Source organism: Pseudopipra pipra, chromosome 21 (assembly GCF_036250125.1).
Source record: "Pseudopipra pipra isolate bDixPip1 chromosome 21, bDixPip1.hap1, whole genome shotgun sequence".
NCBI classification, from domain to species: domain Eukaryota; kingdom Metazoa; phylum Chordata; class Aves; order Passeriformes; family Pipridae; genus Pseudopipra; species Pseudopipra pipra.
In genome coordinates this window covers 3,889,126-3,913,813 of record NC_087569.1, presented here as the reverse complement: position 1 = coordinate 3,913,813, position 24,688 = coordinate 3,889,126, and the positions used below count along the sequence as shown (strand labels likewise).

Genomic DNA, 24,688 nt, shown 5'->3' with positions numbered 1-24,688 from the left:
TACTGTGAAAATAATCTGCTTACACCTTGCAGGAGCTGATAGAGTTCCTCTCTAACCACATTTGGAAAAGCATCAGTGAGCACTCATTCCCCAAGCCTGGACTAAATGTGCTCCATGCAGGAATGCTTTATGGGAAGCTGGAGACCAGCCTAGGCAGTGGAGAATCCACACATTACTGTTGCAATTGATGGGATCTCATTTTTGTCCTGAACATTTGTTGTTTGTGACCTTACAGTGTGGCAGCTTGTTAGGCAAGCATGTGCTCTATCCACCCTACCCCGAAATTCCCTCTGGGTGTCACTGTGGGAAGTCAGTGCTGTGCAGAAAGAGAAAGCCAGCAGTGAGGTGGGAGGGGAGCAGGTGTGAGTGGAGGGAATACAGACACAGGCAAAAGGCAGTCCAACTCTGATTTCCTCTGCTAAATTTGATCCACTAGAAGGCATCTCTTTAACAGTAAGCTTTCTTTCTGGCATGGACTCTTTTGCACTATAACATGTCTTTCCCCTGCAGTATTACAGGATATTTGTTCTCTCACGAGGACTGGTTGGCATTGGCACAGCCAGTTACTCCACCATAGCACCCACCATCATTGCAGACCTGTTTGAGGAAGGAAAAAGGACCACAGTGTTATCTATCTTCTATATCTTCATTCCAGTGGGAAGGTTGGTTTTCTTGCTAGTAATTGACTGGCCTTTTGAAATTCTGTCTGACCACGCCTGCAATTCAATACACCCCAAGCCTCAATTGGATATATTTTGATGTGTATCTGCCTTGGCTCTTGCAAGGGGATTTGTCACTTCCTTAGCAAGTTTGCATGGAGCTGATTAGGTTTATTTCTGTACTTACCTTGAAGAAAAATTCGCTTTTTTCCCCCAACATTTTAAGGGAGAATCTAAACTCTGGCTTTGAATGAAATATTGAATCAATTCTAAAAGAAATGTGTGCATGGGGGTATATAATGTATTTCTGGGTTTTGGAACACAAAAGCTTTTAGATGTTTGTTTATTTGACAAATTTTTCAAGAACCCTCCATTAAATGTCTCCCAATGAAGAACTGGTACTTCCCTCTCCTCTTTTAGTTAAATTCCCACTGTGTCAAGAAGAGGAGAAGGGCCTTTCAAGTAGTTTAGAGACATACTCTGTACTAGAGCAGGCAGCCAAGGCTGGGCCCAGAAGGCAGATTAAAACTAAAGAAATTCCTGCAGGATATAATTCCTATGGCTAGCACAGAAAGGACTGAATAATAAACTGCTTTATGGGCTGTTTGATCTGGGTTTGCAGTGTCATTCTACAGAATATGGACTCCGAGGGGGAATCTGGGACATTATTGCCACTGTCTCAAGTCTGGCAAGCAGACTAGCACAGACCATGAGGGTTGTTCTGTTCATCCCTTTTGAAAACCATGGCAGAACACTTCTCTGTGCTCTCACTAAGACACGTCATTTCAGCCCTCCAGAGTTCACTGGTGCTTTCTGATTCTTCCTTTCTGTTGCTCACAGTGGCTGTGGTTACATGCTGGCAGCTGGCATGGCACAGAGCACAGGGGACTGGCACTGGGCATTCAGGGTGAGTCACTCCCTTCCATTCACTGACACAGCAGAATCCTCACTGGGGTTTGGATTCCTTATGTCCATTGTGTTAAAAGAGGGGAGCAGTGCAAGGACTTCCTACTGCCTGACTGGTCATGAGTGTGGTGTTTAAGAGAACTCTTCCTGCAGGACAAGGGGCAGATTCCTGCCTGGTTCTGGTAGGTGGAGGTGAAACTGTACAGCAGCCAGGGCAGGTGCTGATGTTCCTCTTACCCGAGGACATTTGGAATGGTTCTCACTGCACTGAGACCTCCTCAAACAGAGGAATCTGAAGGTAAAAATATCATTATACTGGTAGCACCAGTTTCCTGCAGTGCTCTTGGGAATAACTATTATTTGAAGGTTTCAAGAAAATAACTCTTCTATTCTGATCATGTCATCATGATGTCTCTCCATACTGAGCACCCAGTGCTTTGGAAGCACTTTGTCAGATCCTCCTGCCTCGTGTACAAAGTGAACTGGCACATGCAGGTGAATGGGGCAGAATGTTGACTGGATGTTGTTCAGGTAACCCCGGTGACTGCATCAGGGATCATTGTGTTTGTGGCCACAGTACAGTTTTCTGTACAGTTTTCTGTGGTCACCTTGGCCACAGTACAGAGCACCACAGTACAGTTTTCTTTCTTCACATGTTTTTCTTCAAAATCAGGTGAAGCCACCATGCACCTGTAGGGTGGGGAGCGAGGATTTATCATCATTCCTCCAAAGTCACCACAAATCACCAACGTCGCTCCTCTTCTTTACAAATGTGACTTAAACCATATCTATAGGAAAACAGGCATCCTTGACCCAACCAACCTTGTGTCTACAGGTAACTCCTTGCATGGGAGGGCTAGCACTGGTCCTCCTGATTCTCCTGGTCCCTCCCAGGATCCAGAGAAGGACAGCGAGACACAGAGCACTGAGCATCTCCGGCACAAGGCGAGGAGCAGATGAGACACCAGGTGTACCCAGAACTGCCAAGACTACTTGGTGTCAAGATGTTGGATCCCTTGCCAAGAAGTAAGTGAGTGGTTTGAGCAACAAAGGTTCCCTACACTGAGTGACCACTCCATTTCAAGAAATATGTCCATGAAATCCTGCCCTGCTCCTTTGTGTCTCGTGCTGTTTGCAAGGTGATGGAAACACCCTTAATAAAAATCTTTCTTCCACTCTTTTACAGGAACGCTACAAAAGAAATCAAAGATTTCTTTGCATCTTCTATCCTCCCATTTGGAGGAGGGGGAAGGAGGCAAAGTTATGGCACTGTGCTCCTATTGAAATCCAGCTCTACTTTCTACTAAGTTTCCCCTTCCCTCTTGCTTTAGCCCTCGGGGTGAGCTGGTTTGCTTAAAGTGCGTTATTTGCAGGTATAAATTTATCTGTAACTCTTAGTGCCCGAGGAAGGTGGGATCAGCATGTCTCAGGCAGTCTCTGTGTGGTCTTTGAGAGGCTGCTGTGCCTCTGATTCACGAGGTGAAAGTGTTGTGCCCCAATACGGTTTATAAAGTGACTGCCCACGTGTTTTGAGCAGCTGAGTGTGGTTGGCAGACGACCTCTTCCTTTAACCGCACAAAAATTAAAGAGAACACCAGCTGAGCTGCAGCACGAAGTGAATGCGGAGTGCAGCAGGTTTTTTACCCTGCGCTGAGCCTGCGAGAGCGGGGCAGGAGGAGCAGCCGGAGCCGGGCTGGGAACAGCAGGGGCCGCTGTGCAGCTGCGCCAGCCCCGGCTCCGCGCTGCGAGCCCGCGGGATGCTCCCGGTCCCGGCACACCTGCTTTCCTGCGACCTGCTCTGTCTTGGGAGTGTTCGTCCGGAGAAGGGCAGCAAGGCTGGTGAAGGGACTCGAACACAAGTGCCATGAGGAGAGGCTGAGGGAGCTGGGGTTGTTCAACCTGGAGAAGAGGAGGCTCAAGGGAGACCTCCTCACTCTCTATAACTCCCTGACAGGACGTTGTAGCCAGGTGGGAGTTGGTCTCTTCTCCCAGGCAACTATCAGCAAGACAAGAATGCATCGTCTTAAGCTCTGCCTGGGGAGGTTTAGGTTGGATATTAGGAAGAAGTTCTTTACAGAGAGGGTGATCAGGCATTGGAACGGGCTGCCCAGGGAGGGGGTGGAGTCCCCGTCCCTGCAGGTGTTTAAGGTGAGACTGGATGTGGCATCAGTGCCATGGGCTGGGAAGCACGGTGGGGCTGGATCAAGGGTTGGACTTGATGATCTCAGAGGTCTTTTCCAACCCGACTGATTCTATGGTTCTTCTTCCAGAGGCTCCAGCATTCTCTAACTGAAAATTAGACTTCCATCCCGTTTGCATCCAGAACAGCAAGTGCCCCAGAGATCCAGTTTGTTGGGTCAATGTTTGTAGTCAGTATAGTCTGAAGTGAATAAAAAGTGAATTTTCCTGAATCAAAAATGAACCTGACATTTCAACAACTAGGCTATCACCGAAGTTTCTTTCCAAAAAGATGTTGCAGCAATGTTGTAAAAATAGATTTTAATTTTCTTTTCCTTTAGCAATTATTTCCAAAGCATAAAGTCATATTGCCAAAAAAAACAGATTCAAGAGTCCTTTGTCTTTAGAAGATGGGGAATTGGGCTCAGTTCTTAGCAAATCCTCTAATCTGTAGTCACCTGGTCATTTGCAGCACTTTTGTTTAACCTTAAGGTCAATACCTCCCTATTGACCTTAAAGGGGACTTTTTCCTAAACTATTAACTAAAAGAGACCAGCAAAAATTAAATTTTCTCCTAGAATAGGGCAGGAAGGAGACAAGGTTTGGACAGTTTTTAAAAATGCTTCTCCTTTTGTCTGAAAACTTGCTGTGCAGACTGACAGTCTATTTTTACCCACTCAGAGTTAAGGAGGGGTTCAGCCACTGCATCTTCACAGTTTGGAGGACCCAGAAGTTACTCTCATTTGTGCTGGTTACAGAAATGACTTAAAACTATCCTGAGGCATTTAGGCTTGCACATAGAACACTTTCCTTCAGCTACTAAGCCATTAAATTCTTGCCCACTCTCTATTGTTGTATTTCTGCTATCAAAAAATCCACAGCAATTGTTTTAGCAGAAGCTGGCAAGGGAATGTGCAAGAGCCCAGGATTTAACAAGAAATCAGTAGGTCATGGCCTTTGCTCTAATTAGGACTTTATTGTTGACTTTCATAATAAAGCCTGATCAGAGTTCAGATATTCAAGGGAGTGGATTTTGATTATAAGATGTCTGAATGAATTGTTTTGTTATTGCCTGAAATCCTGGGTATTGCAGGTAGGCTTTCCCTTTTCCCTCCACCCCATTCTTTCTAATATCTCTCCCTTGTTTTCTTTTGACTTTCAGCTGCAGTTTTGTCTGGTCCTCACTGGGTCTGACAGCCATGGCCTTTGTCACTGGAGCCCTGGGAATGTGGGTACCACTGTTCCTGTACAGGGCTCAGCTTGTCCAGGGCATTGTCCCCCCCTGCCTCCAGGAATCCTGCAATTCATCCAACAGGTGAGCTGGGACTGTGGAACCACCTTGGCAACACTGCACAGCCCTAAATCACAGCTTGTTTCCAAAGGGGGAAGGCAGGATGTGACTGAACACTTCTGGTGAAGGCAATGGGGTGTGAATGTTAGACTAAACTGCTTCCAGGTATGCTGAGACACTCCTATTTGTTTGTTTGTTTATAATCCCTCAGTTAACTGGGAAGATGCTGCCAGCCCTGTGTTAGTAAATTGGGAAGAAGCAGTAACAGGAACACTGGGGGGGGGGAAAGGAGCAGCTTTAGCAAGGAGATTTCAGTTGACAAACGACTGTGCAGCCCAAGCTACTTAAATACACATTTAAGTACGTTTAAATCCTGTGTTTTGGTGACTTTCCCATTATCTGCTTATTAGTATGGCTTTAAAATCCCTGCTGTGTTGGCCAGGTGATTGTGGCTCCCAACATGAAGAAAGCTTTGATTTTGATCTAGAACCATATCATTGCATCAGACCAGGATCAGTTGGTCTTGTGAGCACCTGCCAGCAGAGCTCTGCTTACAGAGCACATCCAGATCAGTGAAGATCCATCAGTAAATATCAAATGGTGGGTGGGAAGAGGAATTTACAAGAGCAGGAGACTTTGAAGCAATCAGAACTTTTTGTGGATGACTTTTCCCCAGCTAGGAAGAAAAATTTTCCCCCCACCACAATGTGTTATCAGAAAACAAATGTGTTATCTGGAGTACAGTGTGTTATCCAGAATACAAAAATGCATTCAGTGCTCCTCCTGAGTCTTCATGGCTGCCCTCAGTCACAGTGAGCACTGGGACTGACTCCCTACCAGTGGCCTCCATCCAAGTGTCCCTTTCTTCTGGAGGTATCCCAAATCTGGTTTCAGTCTCTGCCTTCATGATGGATTTCAAAGAACTAAGTGGTTCCTACACTGGCTTTCCAGGTAAAGACAATTAAAGGGAAAAGCAGTAATCACAGCTTGAGTGTGCTCTGCTAACAGGGTTCTTCTGCTTGTCTGCAGTGGAACAACCCAGCCAGCTCAAAAGTGATTTCTGTGTAACCAGATGGATTGAAGAGTCACCCCCAAATCCTTGGATGGGAAATGAATTGTCCTTCCATGGATGCCACCAGTGGCTCATAACTTACTAGTGAACAATACTGAGAAGGGAGTGAACCCAGGAGTTTGGCTCGGGGTAGGCAGAGGAGACTGACCAGTTTCAGCTGTTTGGCTGTTTCTGTTCACAGATACAGTTTAAATACTTCCTTTGTTAAGCTGGAGGTGTTGCCCTCTGGTTTGCTTTCTAATCCACTTCCGAATTATTATTCCACAGTAGTGTTGCTACAGCAGACATGGTCTTCAGGGAAGGGAAATAGAGCTCCTGATAGTTTAACCTCATGTCCTGCTTCTTACAGGATACTTTAAAAATAACCTTGGCATAAACTCGTGCCAGGAGCAGGATAAGGCTGGGTTTAGACTCTTATTCCAGGGGGATGTAAAGAAACAGAATATAAACAACAGTGTCAGACCTGTAGCTGATGGTGCTGGAGGAACTGAGCTGCACATTCCAGGACCTGCCCAGGGATACTTTGAGGATCCCCTCTGGCTGTTCAGCAGTTGCAGGCTTTGTTTAAGGATCAGGGCTGTGTCACAGACTCCCTGGAAACACAAACTCAAACGCCATCACAGCTGACTCAGGTCTCAGTCCTTTCAAGGTAGATAAATAGGGGTTTTTTCAGGTCTTTGTGCAGACGCTTTGGAACAGATCAGACAGATAAGGGAGCATTTTCAGACCCTAAAAGATCCCATAGGAGCCTTTCCCCAGGACTCAGCTTCTGTACTTTCCTACTCCCAGTCAACTGAACTGTGCTTGGATTTAGTTTTGGCTGCTCTCTTTTGTTCCAGCTCCAGGTTTATTTCAACTGCAGTTTACAACACATGAATATTCTAAACACAATTCCATGAATGCTTCAATCAGCTAATGTCACCTTGGAACTTTTCTCTCCTGAACAAATCTCTAAGATAGTTACTCTGCCTAGTGACAATCTCTACTGTCACTATCAAGCTGTAGTGAGTGATGAATCAGAATTCTGAAGAACTTGCAGGGAGACTACAAATATGCTAAAAGTTTGTTATCTTGCATAGAAATACTTTCTTTTTTCCTTGTAGAATAATTCAGTCCTTCCTAATCAGCCAGAAAGAAAATAAAAAGTGGATGCACTGCAGTTTAAAGGAACAGATCCTATCCCAGCTGGTTACTTTGCTTTGCAGTTAGAGAAAGCTCAGGAAAATGTACAGAACTTACCAGGTAACACTGAAATATTCAGGAGCACTTGTGCTCAGAATACATTGGTCCTGTCCCTGTTTGCCTTCGGAGAACTGTGATGCATTAAACAATCAGCACCACTGGTCTTTGGTTGCTCTGTCATTGGGATCTCATTTGGGACAGAAAGAAAAGCACACACAGTCCCTCTGGAAGCTGAATCTTCTAAGCTGTTCAGACATGTTCCTTTAAAGCATGAAGTTGGGATTCCTGAAGAACACATTTGCATTTGCAGACACACAAAGCTGAGTGGGGCTGGACATTCTGCATTCAGAAAATGCTCTGTGGACCTGGCACAGTTAACTATTCAGTATTCTTTGAACTCCTCTGGGAAGTGGTAGGTGTTTCCCAGAGTCAGAGAAGTGACTCATCTCAGCTGTGCTAACCAGAGGGTTATAATTTAGATGTAGATCATTCCACGTGCTAGGATCCCTTCCAAGACAGCAGATTGTGATACAGAGTTACTCCATCTGTGTTTCAGGGATGACTGAGTAGATTGGTTCACAGGGTAACCAAGATGACTGGGTCTCCTCCACATCACTGCATGTCCAAGCCAGGTCCTACAGGGCACGGTCCTCCTTGAGCCTGGGTACATAACACCTGCTGTGGAAATGGGAAAATATCTGCTTCCCAGGACACTCACCTTCCACAGAGGCTTGGCAGCACATCCATTTACAAGGAGTGGGAGGGTTACATCAAATGGAATGAAATTCAAGTTCCCCATTAAAGATTCCTCTGAAACTCCAGCTATGAGCTGACACCATTCCTTTCTCTACAGCACCATGCTCAGCTGAATCCTTTGCTTTGTCACCAGCCTGATCTTCGGAGGCATCACCGTCGGGACAGGAATCGTGGGGGTCGTCGCCGGGGCAGAGGCCGCGAGGAGATTAAGGAAGATGTACAACAAAGCTGATCCTCTGATCTGTGCCACCAGCATGTTCAGCTCTGCCCTGTGCCTCTACACAGCTCTCATGCTGGCCCAGACCAGCATCCTTTCCACCTTTGTAAGTGACAATCAGCAACATGTCCCTTGGTGTCCTGGGGAGAACGGGAAGGGGGAGGAGGCAAGGGGTGGCTTTTGCAGAATTCTCTGCAGTCTTTTAGACCATTAGGAGGTTTCAATGACTTATAAAGTGACCAGGTAAGAACTGGGAACGGTGCTCCAATGCTGCCTGTGGCCTGTCCAGTGGGATCCACGTTGGGCATTCCTTGTTCCAGGACAAAGGGCAGGCAGAGCACTGCAAACTGGGCCTCGGGACCTGCAGAGTGCACTGAAGAAGAGAACAGTAAGCCTGTGTAACTAGCTGCATGAAGCTTGTCCCTTCTCCAAAAATGTAGTCAAAGCAAGTCTCAATCTTATGTTAATTATTAATGCTATGCAGCTAATTTAGTATTCTTATTTATTTTTGCTTTCTGAATCCTTAAAGATTGGTGTAGTTGGGGCTGTACAATACACAGAGTTCTTGCTAAGAATAATTGAGCCATCATCTTCAAAGTCCCAGATCACCAGCTGATCTTCAAAGTCAAGCTTTTGGCAAAGCAAACTGAAGTATAAATCACTTAAATTCTGTTCTTAGCAAAGGGAAAAACAGAAACCTACCAGGAATGATGAATAGTTCCAAAAACTCCCTGTGAGAGGGAACTGAATGTAAACCTTATTTCAACTATAATCTGGTAACAGCTAGGGAAAGACTCCAAGGTTTTTTCCTGTGACTCCACAGCCAAAATCACCATGATTAACATAAATAAGAGGATCCAAGTAAAGTTAATTACAGTAATCAACAGTTCTCTGCAAAAGGCTGCTTTTGCAGGTTTTTTGCTTCTAAGAATAACACTTGTTCAAAGAGGTTTTCCTTTTGACTCCTCAGGAATGGGTATTCCTGTGGAAAAACACCTTTACACCAAAAGAAAAACAAGTGGATTTGCATGTCTGAGTGTGTGAACACAAAGCAAAATGTGAAACTGAAGATTATTTTTGGATTCAGGAGTGGAGATCTGAGTGCCAAAGTATTAGCCCTTTTCTTTTTCTGTCTCTCAGGTTCCCACACAGCCCCACTCTTAGCTTGTTCTTCAGTTCTCTTTTTTGTCATTAAATCTGGAGGACAACAGTTTCATTTGCCAGTCTGTGTTCGACGAGTGAACCAACATACTGGGTTTGAATTACCAAAATATACCTTTTGTTAGAATTGAAGAATCCCAGAATGCTTTGGGTTGGGAGGGACCTTAAAGATCATCTCACTCTACCCCCCTGCCATGGGCAGGGACACCTTCCACTAGCCCAGGTTGCTCCAAGCTCTGTCCCACCTGGCCTTGGACACTTCCAGGGATGGGGCAGCCACAGCTTCTCTGGGCAACCTGTGCCAGGGCCTCACCACCCTCCCAGGGAAGAATTTCTTCCCAATATCCCATCTAAACCTACTCTATGTCAGTGTGAAGTCATTCCCCCTTGTCCTGTCACTACAGTTCCTGATAAAGGAGCTCTGTAAGGACTGATGAAAGTTTAAATGTTTCTCTCCTCACAAACAGCACTGTGTCTTCCAGCAGGGTGTTATCCGGGAGGAAATTCCAAACTGGGCTATGGATAACTGTGTTCTTTAAGTTTCTTCCAAAGGGCAGACCAGGTAGTTTTTTAATGACAGGCTTTGCCATTTTGTCTTTTGTTTGATGTGCTCTGTGCAGGTCTTCCAGCACTGGGCAGGGGGAATAAATTGTAGGTTGTGTCAGCACCTGATTCCCCTGGTACTTGTTGCACTGCCTGAGCATCCCCTCCTCTGGCCCAGCCCTGCCCCTCTGTGCCTCCCTAAGGAGGGTGGCACCAGGCTCACTGCTGGCAGAACTGCAGTGCCCTGGCAGCTGCTGCTTCTCATCTGAAGGCCCCACTGAACCACATCTTCCATTTGTGCAGGACAGGAGCAGGAAATGGTTTTCCAGTCCCTGTCCCTCAGGCACAACCTGTCTCTGCTTCACCATGTGGGAGCCCCTGCAGCAAGAAAGGACACAAGCAATGACAGAGGTGTCTGTAGGGCACTGGGGGGGATCATGAAGGGGAACAAGGCTGTGGCCAAAGCTGGAAGAAATGTTTCAAAGCACAAGAATTCTCAAGTTAATGTGGGACTATGGCAAGGCTGACTGCCAGGGTTTCTGTTGGGGTAGATGGGCTGAAATGCTGTGAGATTGCTCTCCTCCCTCTGGATCCCCAGCTCTTGACTTCAGAGAGGCTCTGTCTCCATCTGCTCTGTCTCCAAAAGCAGCTGAAAGCCCTGTGCTCACTGCAGTGCAGGTGCTTGGGAAAGTCATGGCTGAACCCCAGGAGGTGAGGAGGTGACCCTACATCTGCAATCCACACAAGACCTTAGGAAAGAAAAGAAAATCTAACAGAGTTCTGTCTCTAACATTAAGACAATTCTGTTTGAATTTATTACTCTGTGGAGTATGAGGCCTTAGCCACTGAATATCACATTTTCTTATCAAGGTTAGTTTTTCATTTATTTCCAGTCCTTTGATCTCCAGGTTGACAGCATAACTTATTTCCTAAAGATGAATTCTACTTTTCTTGCACTGGCCATGACATGCTCTTGTTCTGAGGGCTTGTACAGACTAAATAACTTGGAAAAAGCATGAAGAGAAAGAAAAACTGGAAATTGCACTTTAGAAGTGCTAAACATCACAAGATTCCTATAAGGGAGATAGATCAATCTCTCATTTGATGTATGAAGGCAGGGAGTCATTTATTCCATTGGTGATATCTAGGAACAGTTTGGAAGCCTTCAGAACCTTCTGCTCTAACTGTTGGATTTGCATCTTGTTATATTTAAAGTATCAGCCAGGATCTAAATAAATCTCTTTGCTCTTTATCTCCTTCCTATTTCCCTTTAATCTGTACTATCTCTTGCTACCCATGGCACCACTGACAGAAGTTAGGTAAGTTCATACCACTATTGCTTGATGAATTTGGATCTTCCAGCAGATCTACTTCAGAGAATTTTACCTTGAAATAAAGGGATGAAGGGCTAATATTTTCTGGGGAGTGCAAGATTTCACAACCAGTCCTTATTGCCAAGTGTCTTGGTAAAAAGCTGAGCTGTATGATTTTGCTCCCCATGTTAACAACCACATTTTGTGTTTGCCCAGAGTTCTCTAATGTAGATGTTTCACTTGCTTTCCAGCTAAGGCTGGAGCAGTGATATTGCAACAGTCCTGAACTGGAGAACAACAGTTGCACTCTATCTCTTGTGAGGGCAAAGCCTGCCAAGGTTGTGTCAGTGGGCAGACTTGGACAGTAGGATGCATAGATCCAAGACTAACACATATTCAAGGAGTATGTGAAATGACTGATATTTGTTACAACTTAAGGAAAAGCAACTATGTGTGAGGGAATGGATTCAGCTGCAAATTAGGAAACCTGTATAAAGTGTTGTGAAGAGAAAGATATCCGGATAATGGTCTATATTAAGTATCTCAGTTCTTCAAGGAACTTTTTGTCCAAACTGGTTTGAAGAAGAAAACACATGAGCAGAACAGACCAGAACCGCAGAGGAGGCAGGAAGATGTGCAACAGGTCTGGTTCTCCTTAGGAGAACATCAGCCACCCCTCCAAAAACATCTGGGCATTTGCCACTGTGCCTTTCCTAGACCAGCTAAAACATCTTGACCAAGGCCTTACTGAGCAGAAGGCCTGTTGTAACCATGGATTTTATTTCCCAGGTGCCATCTGACTTTGTGGCCTGTGTCCTAAATAGACTCTGCCTTCTAGCACTGCTCCACCTTGACAGTGTAGCTTTACTGCTCTCCTAAAGCCTCACTTAGCCTGGGCAGGCTGCTCCAATCTGTGTCCAGGGCTGGCTGAGAGGGTTAATATTCTCTGAGCCCACAGCTGTAAGAACTGTTGGGGGCCCTACCCCTTTTCCTGATGGCTGGGTCTCCATCTGTGATGGATTAGGGAATTCCCACAGGGCACCAAGGCTTCGAGGCTGCCTGTTCCTTGGAGTCCATTTCATTTTGGAAGTTCTCTCTCTGAAAGAGCCTTTAAGACTACTTGTATTAGCACAGAGGTGCTTCATTTGCACAGGGACATCTTTGATAATTTTTCAAACCTGTGCTGAAAGTTTCTCTTCCCAGGGTCTTGCTTTCCTCTTCCTGGGTTCAGCAGTTCATCAGGAGAGGGGTGTGTGTTTCCTATTTTGACTCTTCTGCTGAGGATTTGTGACACAAACCCCACACACCTTCTCTGGTTCCTTTCCCCACTTTTAAGATGAAATTAGTGTTTGTAAGCACAGACAGAGATGTTCAATTTATAAATAAATGGGTGTGTAGGACAGCTCTCCCACAGGCACAGTCAGTGAGCCTGCCTTCATCCTTACACCAAAGAAGGACCATGCACTGTGGACAGTCACTGCTTTCTTCTCTCCTGCAGATTTTTATTGCATTTGGAGAACTGTTTTTATCTGTGAACTGGGCTGTTGTGACAGACATACTGCTGGTAAGTGCTCAGGCATCTACTTCCTTATTTCAAGTTTTTTCTTGACATAATGTTGTTCCTAAGGCTGCATCTTGGTGACTTTCTGGGAAGAAATGAATGAACTCCTATCAACAATCCCCTTATTGGTACCCTGCTCACACTGGGGATGGAATCACTGCTGGGCAAGGATGCCACTGGCAATAGAGGTGTGGTGGTGCAGTCATCCAAGTTATTGTGAGCCTGGAAAGGAGATGTCCTGGCTTGGATGGAGCTCCTGCACATGGAACTCTCTAGTGCTGCTTGTTCCCAGAGCAGTTTGGGTTTCTGTACAGCTCTGTGTTGTTGGGTGTCTGCCAGAAAATGGTCTGCACCAGAAACAGGTCATTTTGTGTCTATAATCAGGTTTTCTATTTGTGCTCCAAAGGTTTAAAAACATGATCCAAATGAGGGAAAGTCAACAGTCTGTGAACTATGAACAGGTTGTTTTAATCCAGAACACAGTGCAGATGAATTCCAGCAAGTCCAATTCCTGAGTGGTGCTATGGTGCCAAAGGGCCAGGCCAGCAGTGATGGTCACGAGGATCTCAGGGATCCCAGGGCTGACACCACAAGCCCAAGGAAGGGCAGTGCATGATTTCATTTGGATTCTGCCGTCAGAATTTCTTTAGGAAGCAGTGATGTGAAAAGCACACATCTCGTGGCACTGTTAGTCTAGGTTTCAATGAGCAGCTTGTTTTTTTTATCATTTCAAAGGGTTTTAGTCAGTAATTTTTTAACACACTTGAGTTTTTACTCAAAGGAAAAATTTGGCAATCTTTCATTTATGCTGTAGCTTCACAGTAACTGATCAGTGTCTGTGTAAAACCTGGGACAGATGTTGTTATTAACACTGAATTAGAGAGATTATCACAGTCTTATCAAGTAGTTTATATGACTTTTTAATTAAATGCATAGTATGAACAAGTTGAATACTGTCAATTAGTCAAATAGGCAAGGAAATGATCTACCTTGTTCACTTCTAGTAATGAGACTGCAGAAAACTGATTTAAGTACCAGAGCCAGACTTAATTAAATGATTGACAGTTCTTCTGTTGCTCCCCATGGGCACAAGACAGAACATTTCAATTGACACAGTCCTTTTCTACAAAGGGTGGAGTGCTGGGTCACACAAGAGACCAATCCTTGCCACTTTGGGACCCCTGTGCTGGTGGGTGTGACTGCAACCCAAACATTCCAAGCAGGAAGCTCCCTGAGAGACAGGGATTGATGTGGGATTGAAGTGTGGTCCAGGCAACAGGCTGCTGCAGCTGGTACTGAAAGTGGGGAAATGGTGTGAAGCCACCAGGACAAGTGAGAGAAGGCACCAAGCCAAGGGCACAGCAGCACAGACATCTCTGACTGTTTCTTCCCAAGCAGGAGTCCCGTGTTCCCCGTTTGATGTCAAAGTGTTTCATTCTGAGGGAGCTCAAACCTATTTGCAGGTTGCTGCTGCAAACCCTGCTGTCATAATAAATCTTTCATTTAAGAACCACAGTGAATGCATTCATGTGTAGCACAACACAGCAGCAGTTCCCAAGAGTTTAGGACAGCAAAGGAACCTTGCAGGCTGTGCCTCCCCTGGAGCACAGGTGCCTATGAGCTTGTGAGGAACCCAAAGTTTCCACCAGGGAGTGATGGCACCATGGTCTGAGTTGCTCAGATACAACTTGCTTAGTATCTCTTCCACCTAACTAAACAGCTGAGCAGAGATAAAAATATCTCTATTACAGTGTTCTGTGTGAAAGGATGTGACAGAATGGCCAAATGCTGAGCCCTGTGCAGTGACCAAAGGGCCCAGCTGTGAAGCACCACAGAACTCTCCTTCCACTGCTGTGACCTTGCCTTGACATGAGCCTGTTTATCCACATATTTTATAGTTGAAGAGCCTTTCTTTACATTCTGATTGAGATGAAGGAAAGGAACTCCTTACATTTCATGGATCTCCAGCAAAGCCCTTCTGACACTGACTGTGCATTATGTTCTCTTTCCTGGTGCTGCTCCCTCCGTGTCAGTTTTCTGCACTCTGGAATTTTCATTAAAGAATAACTAATGCAGTCAGCATTAGGGAAATGGCTGCCTGCTTAAAATCTCAGCCAGCAGCAAAAGGGTTTTGCTGCTTCTTTGACTCTCACAGAATGGTCAGAAACAATTATCCTATGAGAAAAGAGCTGGAGCCTTGCAGCAGAGAACAGGTGCAGAAAAACTATCACTGCTCCAAACTGACAACTTTTATTAGCTTCTGTTTCAGTTTATTTTGAAATCACTGGGGTTTTGTACCAGAACCAAGTATTATTACAATTACCATTCTTTTTACATCAGTTGAGGCACCACTGAGGGATTTTTTCAAGTTTCTCAATTTACTTTTCTCTGAACTCCTCCATCTGCATTTTAATTCTGTCCTCTGTCACTGTTAAAGAGGCAGGTGACACTGAGTGAGGTACTGGTGATGTATGATGAGGAAAGTGAGGCAGATGGTTACTGTCAGCTCATTCCTTCAATTCCTCCCTGAACCCAAACTGCAAATCCTGGAAGGAGCTGGGCTTTGGTTCAGTTCCATCATTCCAGTCTCAGTTTGCTCAGGGAATGCTGCATCACATCCCAGCCTGCAGGAAGTCTGTGGGGAGTGCCACTGCATATCCTGGATCCATTTAAATCCAGAAGAGAAGGAGATTCTTGTCTCTCAGGTGACCAACACCCCTCACTGCATTTACTTTAGAATATTTTGGGGTTAGGTACCAGCAACGTTGCATCGACTGGCAACAAGTGGGGAGGTGACAAGTTTGGCTGAGCTCTGTGGTGGTGTGTCCCCCTGGGAGCAGACATCCAGTGGATTACCAGGAATGTGCTTTGGGTTGGATCTCTTGAATTCTAAATATTAATCATTTTATCAGAGAAATGATGGAACTGAGCTGAATTTGTGGGTATCTGCTCATTTAGTGGCAATTTTATCCAGGAGTTGGGTTTTGTCCTGCTGGAACCCCACAGGTTTGCTGTATTTCTGCTGTTGCAGTGACTGAAGGGTACCACAGATAACAGCAGTAATTCCTCTTTTTGCCTTGTTTCCCACATGAACTGGTAGGAGTTCTGACAATGTAGCTGGATTTGCTAATGTATGTTCTTATTTTGCCACGAAAATGACTTTTCTTTCTTCCCACATGGCACTACTAGCCAGACAATGTAGCTAGAAATTCATTTATCCTGCGACCTGTGGAGGTGAAGACAAAGGGAGATGCTGGCTGAATGATAAGGACTTCCTTGCTTTGTGGCTGTGCATCAGGATGCAGTGCATGGAGCCACCTCTGTCCTCCTGCTCAGTGTAAACACAGAAACTCAGCTGGACAACTCCAGTGCTAATGTGCACGTGGAGAGGGGCTGGAGCTGCCCTGCTGCTTTACTGGGAGGCTGTACCTGGAGTGTCCCTTATGAAACATGTTTGTCCTCTGTGAGGTGACAGGACTCTGTCTTTTAGGGTTGTGGCAGCTAATAGCATAAGAGATGCTGGAGCTGGAAGCCTGTATGGGCCTTTGGAAGGCAACCAACACATTCCTGCCTTTGGAAGTGCCCTGGGAGGTGCAGGAGTGTTCCCCAGCCTCTGTTCCATCTGCTCTTTCAGCTGACAGCTCAGTGACAGCGTGTGCAGGAGGGTCTCTGGAACCCCCAGACACAGCACCACAGGCTTTGCAAACTACCTGTCTGGGGCTTCCCTGTCCAGGCCTCTGGGCTGGGATCTCCTGGGAGAGGGGGGGTGCAGGATGTCACCAGCATCACTGCCAGGGAGTGGGGCCCTGGGCAGTCCCTGTGGCTGGGCAGGAGGCTGTGGCTACTTCAGAGTCCCTCTGTGGGGGCATCTTTTGTTTCTTCTTTTCCCAGTGAATCCCACAGTGCCTGGAGCTCTTGGTTTCCATTGCGCAGAAGAACCTGAGTGACAGCACAGGCAGAGTTTGTATGACCCTCTAAACTACAGGAAACATGCCATCCTTCTATTTTTCTTGTTACAGCTTTATTCCACCTGTCTGTTGTAGTTAGAGATATGGGATATTAAAGAAATGTGGTAAGGAGGTGGTGCAGGGCACTGGGAGAGACAGAGCCCATTTAGCTTCTCTCGTGCTTGCAATGCCCACGATACAGTAAGTGCATAACAATGTCTGATTTCCATTCCTCAAACACAGCCTGTAAAAGAAATCTGAGTGTAGGACAGATGACATGGTATCCTTGGAGAGCCAAGACCTAAAAGTCTCCAGTGCTGTACAGTCTGTCAGAACCTGGTCTGTCTGAGCTTCCCAAGCTCAGAGTTTTCTACTGTAGTTCCTTTATCTCTCTCTGCACAAGAGCCTGTTCCCAAAATGCAGATGCTCATCTGGTACTCCAGGAGTGTTCCAAGAGAAAACAAAGCATGAGGAGACTGCACACCCTCAGTTAGGCCAGAGTGTGCTATGGCCTCAGTGAGGAGGAGCTGGGGACTCTTCCTTCATCCCATGGGTGACAGGGGTTTCAGAGCAGCCAATCTCACACGACTCTGCTCTTGCTGGCCCAGGACTGGGTGCAGTGTCGTGGCAACATGGCATCAGAGGGGTTTTCTGTAACTCTGAAGAGATGTCCAACACATCCCTGGTTTAATATTGATTATCGTTGAAGCACTCTATCTAAGTATTCCCAATGAAAAATAAATGTTCCATCCATGGTTAGAAATGTCTACTTTGGAGGGACTGGGAACAGGGAGGGATACAAGGGAGCTGCATGTGCCCAAAGGAAGGAAGGAGGTTGTGCCTTCCAATCCAGCTGCACTGCACAGAGCTCTCCTACTGGGTGCAGAGGGGCTGGTTAGGAGTGATTTGTGTAACCAAGGTTGAGGCCATTTTTGGCTAAGAGGGGCACTGCCAGTGTTCCTGGTTCTTTACTGAAACTGGCTGCAATATGGAATAAGCGGGACCGAAACTCTAAATTAAATGTGAGAGCAGGATCTTTTCTTAATTTTAAACCCAATTTACCCATCATGTTAATGTTTCCTTGAAGGCAGCTACAGGGCCAGTATATAGGTTATATACCTTGAGTTTGCCTCCTGATAAAACACCAATCACCCTGTTAATTTGTGTTTGAGACACACTTAGAGATGTTTAGATCACCTTCAAAACAAAAACAAGTTATGGGATAGAGGACTGGGAGAATATTAAGCATTTTTTCTCTGCTATGAGCAAGTGGTTGGGAAACAAAGGTATGAAGGTTTGAAATTGCTTCTGTCTCATTCTGACTGTGAATGCATTTTGTGTAAATGCATTATTGAAAGAGACACAAATTATATGGAATCATGCTGTACTTCTTCAGGCACAGTTGATCTTCAGTAGCACAGGCACAAAGCCCTTATTACCCCCAAATTACTATATTTTATTTGACAAAATGGTTCTAATCTCTGTGATGCTTTGCTGTGTCCTGGATGTGCACAAGTCTCCAACTTGCTATTTAAACTGTGTGCACTCACAAGCAAAATCATTTGGAAGTGTTGATATCCAGTGATCTCAGGTGATACCCAGTTACAGGCAGCGCCATCACAGCACCACCAGCCACCTTCTGGTCTCACAGGTTGGGTGAGACCTGTGGTCTGTGAGGTCCCAGCTGACACCCTGTACAGCCACAGCAGCTCCTTCGGGCTCCAGGTCCCCCAGAGGCCCCCCAGCACTCCAGACCAGACCTGCTGACACAGGTCACAAGAGACTTTTCCACGGGCTGTCAGTGCTCAATATCCTTATTAGCAAATCATTCTGACTGCAAGGAATACCTGGCTGGAGGCTTCTGATAGTTGCATGGCCAAATGAATCTGTGTAGTAAGGGGAGTCCTGGTTTAGTTACTTTGTTGTCGTTCCCTCCCGTGTCTTCCTTCCCTGAAAGTTTTCTTCCCTCATCAAAACGTGCAATGTACTCTTTTGCCCAGAAGAACTTCTGTGTCTCCAAACTTGTAATATAAAATAGAAAAGTTAGTGCCTCAATGTCTCTGGGATGTCCCAGAAGCAGCTGCCACTGCTGAGGCTCTCTCTGTTTTGTTGCAGTACGTGGTGACCCCGAGGCGCCAGTCCACGGCCATCGCCCTGCAGATCCTGCTGAGCCACCTGCTGGGGGATGCAGGCAGCCCGTACCTCATCGGGGCTGTAAGTGAACTCCCTGCTTCTGGAGCCTTCCTTAGGGGAAAACTGCCACAAACTGAAACACAGAACTGTAGTTTTGGACTACCTGGTCCAACACTACAAATTACTTATATTGCTCATACTGGTTCTAGAACACAGACGTTATTTTTTACCTGCATGAAACCCCTGATCCTGTGACACTGCAGGTGGGTAGAATATAATCCTATATAGAATATAATCCTATCCATGCAGTGTGTAGAAATCTATTTTGATTTGAAATGTGAAAACCCACATATTTTTGAAGGTACACGTTTTTGCAAACACAATGTCATGGGTATTGTACTTGGATTTAAGCACTTTCTGTTCTTGTGAGGAGTTTCATGGAAATTAATCAAATGCATTTAAAAGCCAAGACTCAAAATCTCAAAGTTGATGGTCTCTTGGAAATCAGAACAAAAGTGATGCAATTTTGCCTTTAGATACTACTTGGCCTTTAAAGCTCTGGTCTCAAAGCACCTTAACCTTGACTTTCATATTCCTTGAGACCTGATTTCTCTGCCCTGCCTACATTTACCTGATCTGAGGTGCTTCTGGACAAAGCAGCCAAGTCCTCTTTTCTCTGTGCAGTTCATTAGTTTCAGTTCCAGTGGATTGTACCTGTCAGTGTCATTTCCTTCCCTCATTCTTTGTGATTTAGGACACAGCAGCTCTGCACACACCAATCACCCACTTTGATTTTTCTGCTTTACTGGACATGGGAGAGAGAGTGAGTCCTTGTTGTTGCTTTAAAGTTTTCTTTGTATGGGAGTTTATTTAAAGTTCACCTCAGGACCCTCTGTTGGTGCTTTGTCCCCTGTTAACAGTGGCAGGGTTAGACAGGGCCAGCAGTGCCCCAGGGAGCTGTTCCTGCAGGCACAGCTGCTGCTCCAACCACACACGAGCTTCCCCTTGTCCTCAATTGGATGAAAACCAGAGTTTCAGCTGTGTAATCTGTCTGGCAGAGAAGACACCCTCTCTCACTGAGGGATTCCTCCTGCTCAGCCTCTTTTTTTGGCAAATGAAGAGACCACTTTGCTCATTCCTGTGTCTTAGGAAAGCCCTGCCCTCCCACTGATGTGGCTGTTTGTGTGTGGGAACAGAACACCCAACACCCCTGTGTCAGGGACAATGGCTGACATGGGATGCAGCAACGGGAGGAACCCCAAAAGCTGAAATACCTCTTGTGCCTTCTCCTTTGACCAATTGTTTAAGCTTCCTGCCTGAAAGGTGAAGCTGTTTGTGCCTCTACCCCCCACGTGTCCTCTGAGGCCTCGTGCTGGCGGTGCTGTGTCACCCCGTGCAGGACCTGCAGACAGGCACCTTAAACAACAGCTCACCCAGGAGTGTGAAGGCAAATAAAGCTTATCCAGATGAGATTAACCTCAGGTAACCTTGCAACTTCATACAGAACAGAGAAACAAACCCAGGAATAAAAGTGCTCTGTGTCCAGGTGGGATGGTGTGCAATGAGCACCTCATTTCTTCTGGAATGCTTCTGTGAGCCCAAACACCAACACTGCCCAGGACTGCTGCTGGTTAAACACTGAATCTGCTTTCACATTCTGCTGTTGTTTTATAACCTGCTTCAGCCAACCCTTTAGCTTAAAATCTGGCTGAATAATCAGGGAATAGTCTTTTTCAGAGTCTGTTTTTCTTCCCTCTACGCTCCAGAAATTTTTCACTAAGCATCTTAACATTAAATGCATTAGGTTTGTATTGTGGCCATGATGCTTGCTGTAGTCTCTAGGTGCCCATTTAGAGTTTATCTTGCTCTTATCTGCCTAAAGTGTCATAAATAATCATATAAAACCCAAAAAAGGTTGAAGAGTCTCATATTTGTGCATTTCAAATCACACGGTGCATTCTAACTATTGAGAACAAATGTGGGAATAAAAATGACTGCTTTTAACATTTATCTTTTTGTTTATGCTAAGAAGAGATTTCAAGTTCCTTGAGTGTTGAATCTTATTGAGTTTCTTGAAATCAGCTTTTCTTTCTGTCTGCAAAAATAAAATTCATGTGTATCATTCATAACCTTTACAACTTCATCCTCCCACCAGTGCAAAAAGCAGCTGCCTGGTATCTTCTTCTCCCAGCTCCTCACTGTGTCACTCCATGGCTCCTCAAATGCCTTTTGGCTCAAAAGCAGCCCCCACTCTTATCTGTAATTAATCTCCAGCTCTTCCCTTTCTAATGAGTGTTGCTGCTTGTGCCTGTATTGCTGTTAACCCCCTGTTTCTGTCCAGTCAGGGAGGTATAAAGTTATTGAACAGCACCAAGAAATGCTAAAGGTCATTCCCAAATGCCTGTGCTGTGCTGGCTGTCTGGAGATGGGCTAGGAAATGGTAAAATGTATTTCCCACTCCTGTGAGTGGGGGCACTGAAGGGATGAAGAACATGAGATTCCTCGAGCAGAGGAAGCTGGAGAGCAGGGCAGCACAGGTGTGCTTGGCAAACCCAGGCAGCAGCCTCTCATCCTGCTGTGCCTGTCTGATCCTTCCCAGGCCCACACTGTGACCAGGCTGTTAAACCAGGGGAGGAAGGGGTGTTATCCCAATTAATGCAGCCTTGTTCCCTCCCCAGATCTCCAACGCCCTGCAGGCCCGGGGTGCTCCGTCCTTCCAGAGCAGCTTCCGGAGCATCCAGAGCAGCTTTGCCATCTGTGCCTTCGTGGGGGCCTTTGGAGGAGCCTTTTTCCTCCTGACATCTCTGTACATCGAGGGAGATCGGAGAGAAGCAGAAAGGCCCTGAGGTGTCTGTATGTCTGTATAACTTCTAGACTCAGAGCTGGTGGCTTTCCTGTGTGGACACCAGCCATGGTATGGGATCTGAACCACCAGTATCTGTGTTGTGGTAATGCCACCTTACTTTCTATAAAAAAGATAAAGGCAAAATCCCAGCAAAGTCTCAGATTGAATAAACCTCCCATGTCGAGCAAAACAGACCCCAGAGCTCACAAGGGCCAGGGAAGTGCTGGTAGTGACATCTGCAAAATGCTGCAGTGCCTGGAGGAAATAACATCCTTTACTGTAGTGCACCAGTGCAGACTGCAGGGAGCAGGAGGTTCTTCTGCTGCTCTGGTCTTTCTCAGCCCTGTAGAACCAGTCCTGGCTCTCTGTAGCACTTTTCCCTCTTCCCAGGGAAGTTCATGTTCAAAGTGTAAAAGACCTGAAGTAAACCTGTTGAATTGGACAGAACACATCCTCAGTCCCCTGGGTTCTTACAGCCTCCTTCTGCTCTGACTTGGTTTTCCAGGTACCAGCAAAGAACTGTCCCTCAGAGGAAGATGAACTCTGGGGCGAGATTTGCACAGAAGAAAAGACCATCCTCCCCTTTTTCTTTCCTTTTTGCTTAATGAGATACAGCTGGAGAAAAGGCCAAATCACAATTCCTCCATATGGCAGAAAATCCTGCACACTGACTTTTTTTGGATGCTTTTGACTGTGAGTCAAAAATTGCTACTGCATTGGCATATGGCAACCCTCCCCCATCTGCAGCCAGGCCCGAGGACTCCGTGGGGCTGGGGAGCTCCAGGAGGTGTTTTATGGAGCTGTCACTGGCACCACTGCTGACCCCAACAAGGCAGGAGCTTTGGAGGCACAATGTCTCCTGGAGATTAGGGAGGGAGGCCTATGAGTTCTCAGCAGGATGAGATTTGTCTGTAGAATTTGCAAAATATAGACAGTACAAAGTCAGTGTCAGGTTCAAGAGGAGGGGGTCGTGATCATTTTATGTGTAATGTGTTAATGATCTCTTCCTAATCCTTTGAGGCTCTTCAGCATATCCTCAGGCCTTGGGTAAGTATCTCCTCTCAGGAGGGAACAGAAGCTGAAAAACCACTTAAACAGAACTGTCTATTTGAGCTCCTGTCTCTCAAGTGCAGAGGATTTGAGATATGGTATGTGCTGTCTCAATATCATGCCAGATACATGATCAGTGGGGCCAACTTTCATTGTTTGTCACAATGTAGTTTCCAGCAGCACCTTAAAGCCAAAGCCTGAGGAAGATATTGGCAAGTGAATTGCAAAGTGTTATGAATCTTGCCTGATTCTCCCAGTAAATCATAAGGATCATAAAGCACAACATTCCTGTAATGGCTGTGAATGTCTAATGTCACTATAAATACCATAATTCAGCAACTGCAGGTTTTTGTTTCTCCTTCTGTCTACCTCATTTTTAAAAAATCTGTTCTGAAATCTGACTTAGACTCAGGTAGTGAAGGGTGACCATTGTGGGAAATAACAGAGAAGCTTTTTGTGAAACCCAGTAAGAGTGTGATAATTGTCTCTAAAATAAAAGTTGGTGTTCTGAAAGACTGAGCAACTTTTTCTGGTTGTGAAAGCCAGCCATGGTCATTACACCACTGACCTTTTGGAAATTTGTCCCACAAGGGATTTTTGCTCTTGGATGTGAAAGCAACAGCTTGTAGAGGTCTAAGAGCTTCAGGCATGGCAGGATTGCAGCAGCTCCACAGTGCTTCCCTATTGCTATGCTCAGGATTTGCCCTGGAAACAGATGAGCTGTTTATCACTTTTGTTAAGTCAGCATTAAATTCTTCTAATAAAAAATTAACCAGGAGCTGTATCTGCCCACTGTGCAGGCACGGATTTGACATATGAGCAAGAGATGCCAAATGCTGTTCTGGAAATGGTACACGGAGTCCAGGACAAACTCCTTCCTACTCCTACTCTCCTCTCCTCCCTGAAAGCCTAGAAATGAGCAGGATCACTCTGACTAGTTCAATTCCATCTTTTCAAATGCCTCTCTCTTTTCTTTGTAATTTAAGGGCATTTGGCAATTTTTTGTTATTTTTTTTGCTGAATTTTAGCAGGACCAACACCCACTTGGGTTCTGGCCCTCTGTCTTAACGATGGAACCTCACTAGGATTTGTAAAAGGAGGAGAATTTCATCACGTTTTCTGCATGTCTTGAATTTGCTTCTTAGCAGGTGGCACCAAATTCTGCACTGAGGGGTGAACTTAGTGCTGGAGGAGGCTGTGGTGAACTGCAGCTATTTCAGACATTACACTCCTTTCATGCCACCAAAAAACTTGGAGTAGGGAAAGCCATAGAGTCCTGGCACATGGACAGTGAAGGAACTGAAGTTCTCTTAAGGTATCAGCTGAAATACCTGTTGTTTTCTATGTTTCCAACTAAGTACAAGTAAGAGAAAAACAGAGGGATTAAAAAAGTTATTAAATTTGCTGCTTTGTCTACATTGGAAAGAGCTGCTGCTGGAAGCTGCTGGTTATGGAGATGGTTTGTTCTGGAGCATTCCTGCTGCCTGGAATCTGTGTCCCTTGCAGCAACTGAATGATAATGTGTATTTTCTGTAACTGTTTGTATATTCTCCTCCTGCCTTTAACATTTCTTCTTTGCTCTTTCCCACCAAAACAGTGGGAAAGAGGCACTTTGGGACAGCTCCAAATGGTGGGATTTTATAATTCCATTCAGGTAACCATTTTGATCTTTTCCTCCCCTTCTTCCCTCATTCCCAAAGCAGAGACAGATGACCTTCAGTGCTGTTTATGTGGATATTTTTTAAACAAGTTTTAGGGCTCTGCTTTGCATAAAAATGGCCTTAAGAGTTGTGATTATTTGGAGCTTCTTCCAAATGGGTGCAGGACACACCTAAGACACAACAGTGCTGTGCTGTGTCCCCACTTGCCCAGGG

General features: G+C 45.6%; 1 protein-coding gene across 5 annotated transcripts in view; it reads left to right on the top strand.

The window, feature by feature from the left end:
- Positions 1-22,465, top strand: part of SPNS3 (SPNS lysolipid transporter 3, sphingosine-1-phosphate (putative)) — a 41,404-nt gene extending 18,939 nt beyond the window's left edge. For 3 of the 5 annotated variants that reach the window (XM_064677744.1, XM_064677743.1, XM_064677740.1), the window contains 7 exons: positions 511-662; positions 1,500-1,566; positions 2,401-2,591; positions 4,906-5,058; positions 8,178-8,367; positions 12,777-12,842; positions 18,902-21,586. In XM_064677744.1, coding sequence (XP_064533814.1) covers positions 511-662; positions 1,500-1,566; positions 2,401-2,591; positions 4,906-5,058; positions 8,178-8,367; positions 12,777-12,842; positions 18,902-19,174 — 1,092 coding nt within the window. In that variant the 3' untranslated portion in view covers positions 19,175-21,586. The other 2 variants (XM_064677741.1, XM_064677742.1) reach the window with 2 other exon arrangements.
- Positions 22,466-24,688: the final 2,223 nt, after the last annotated feature.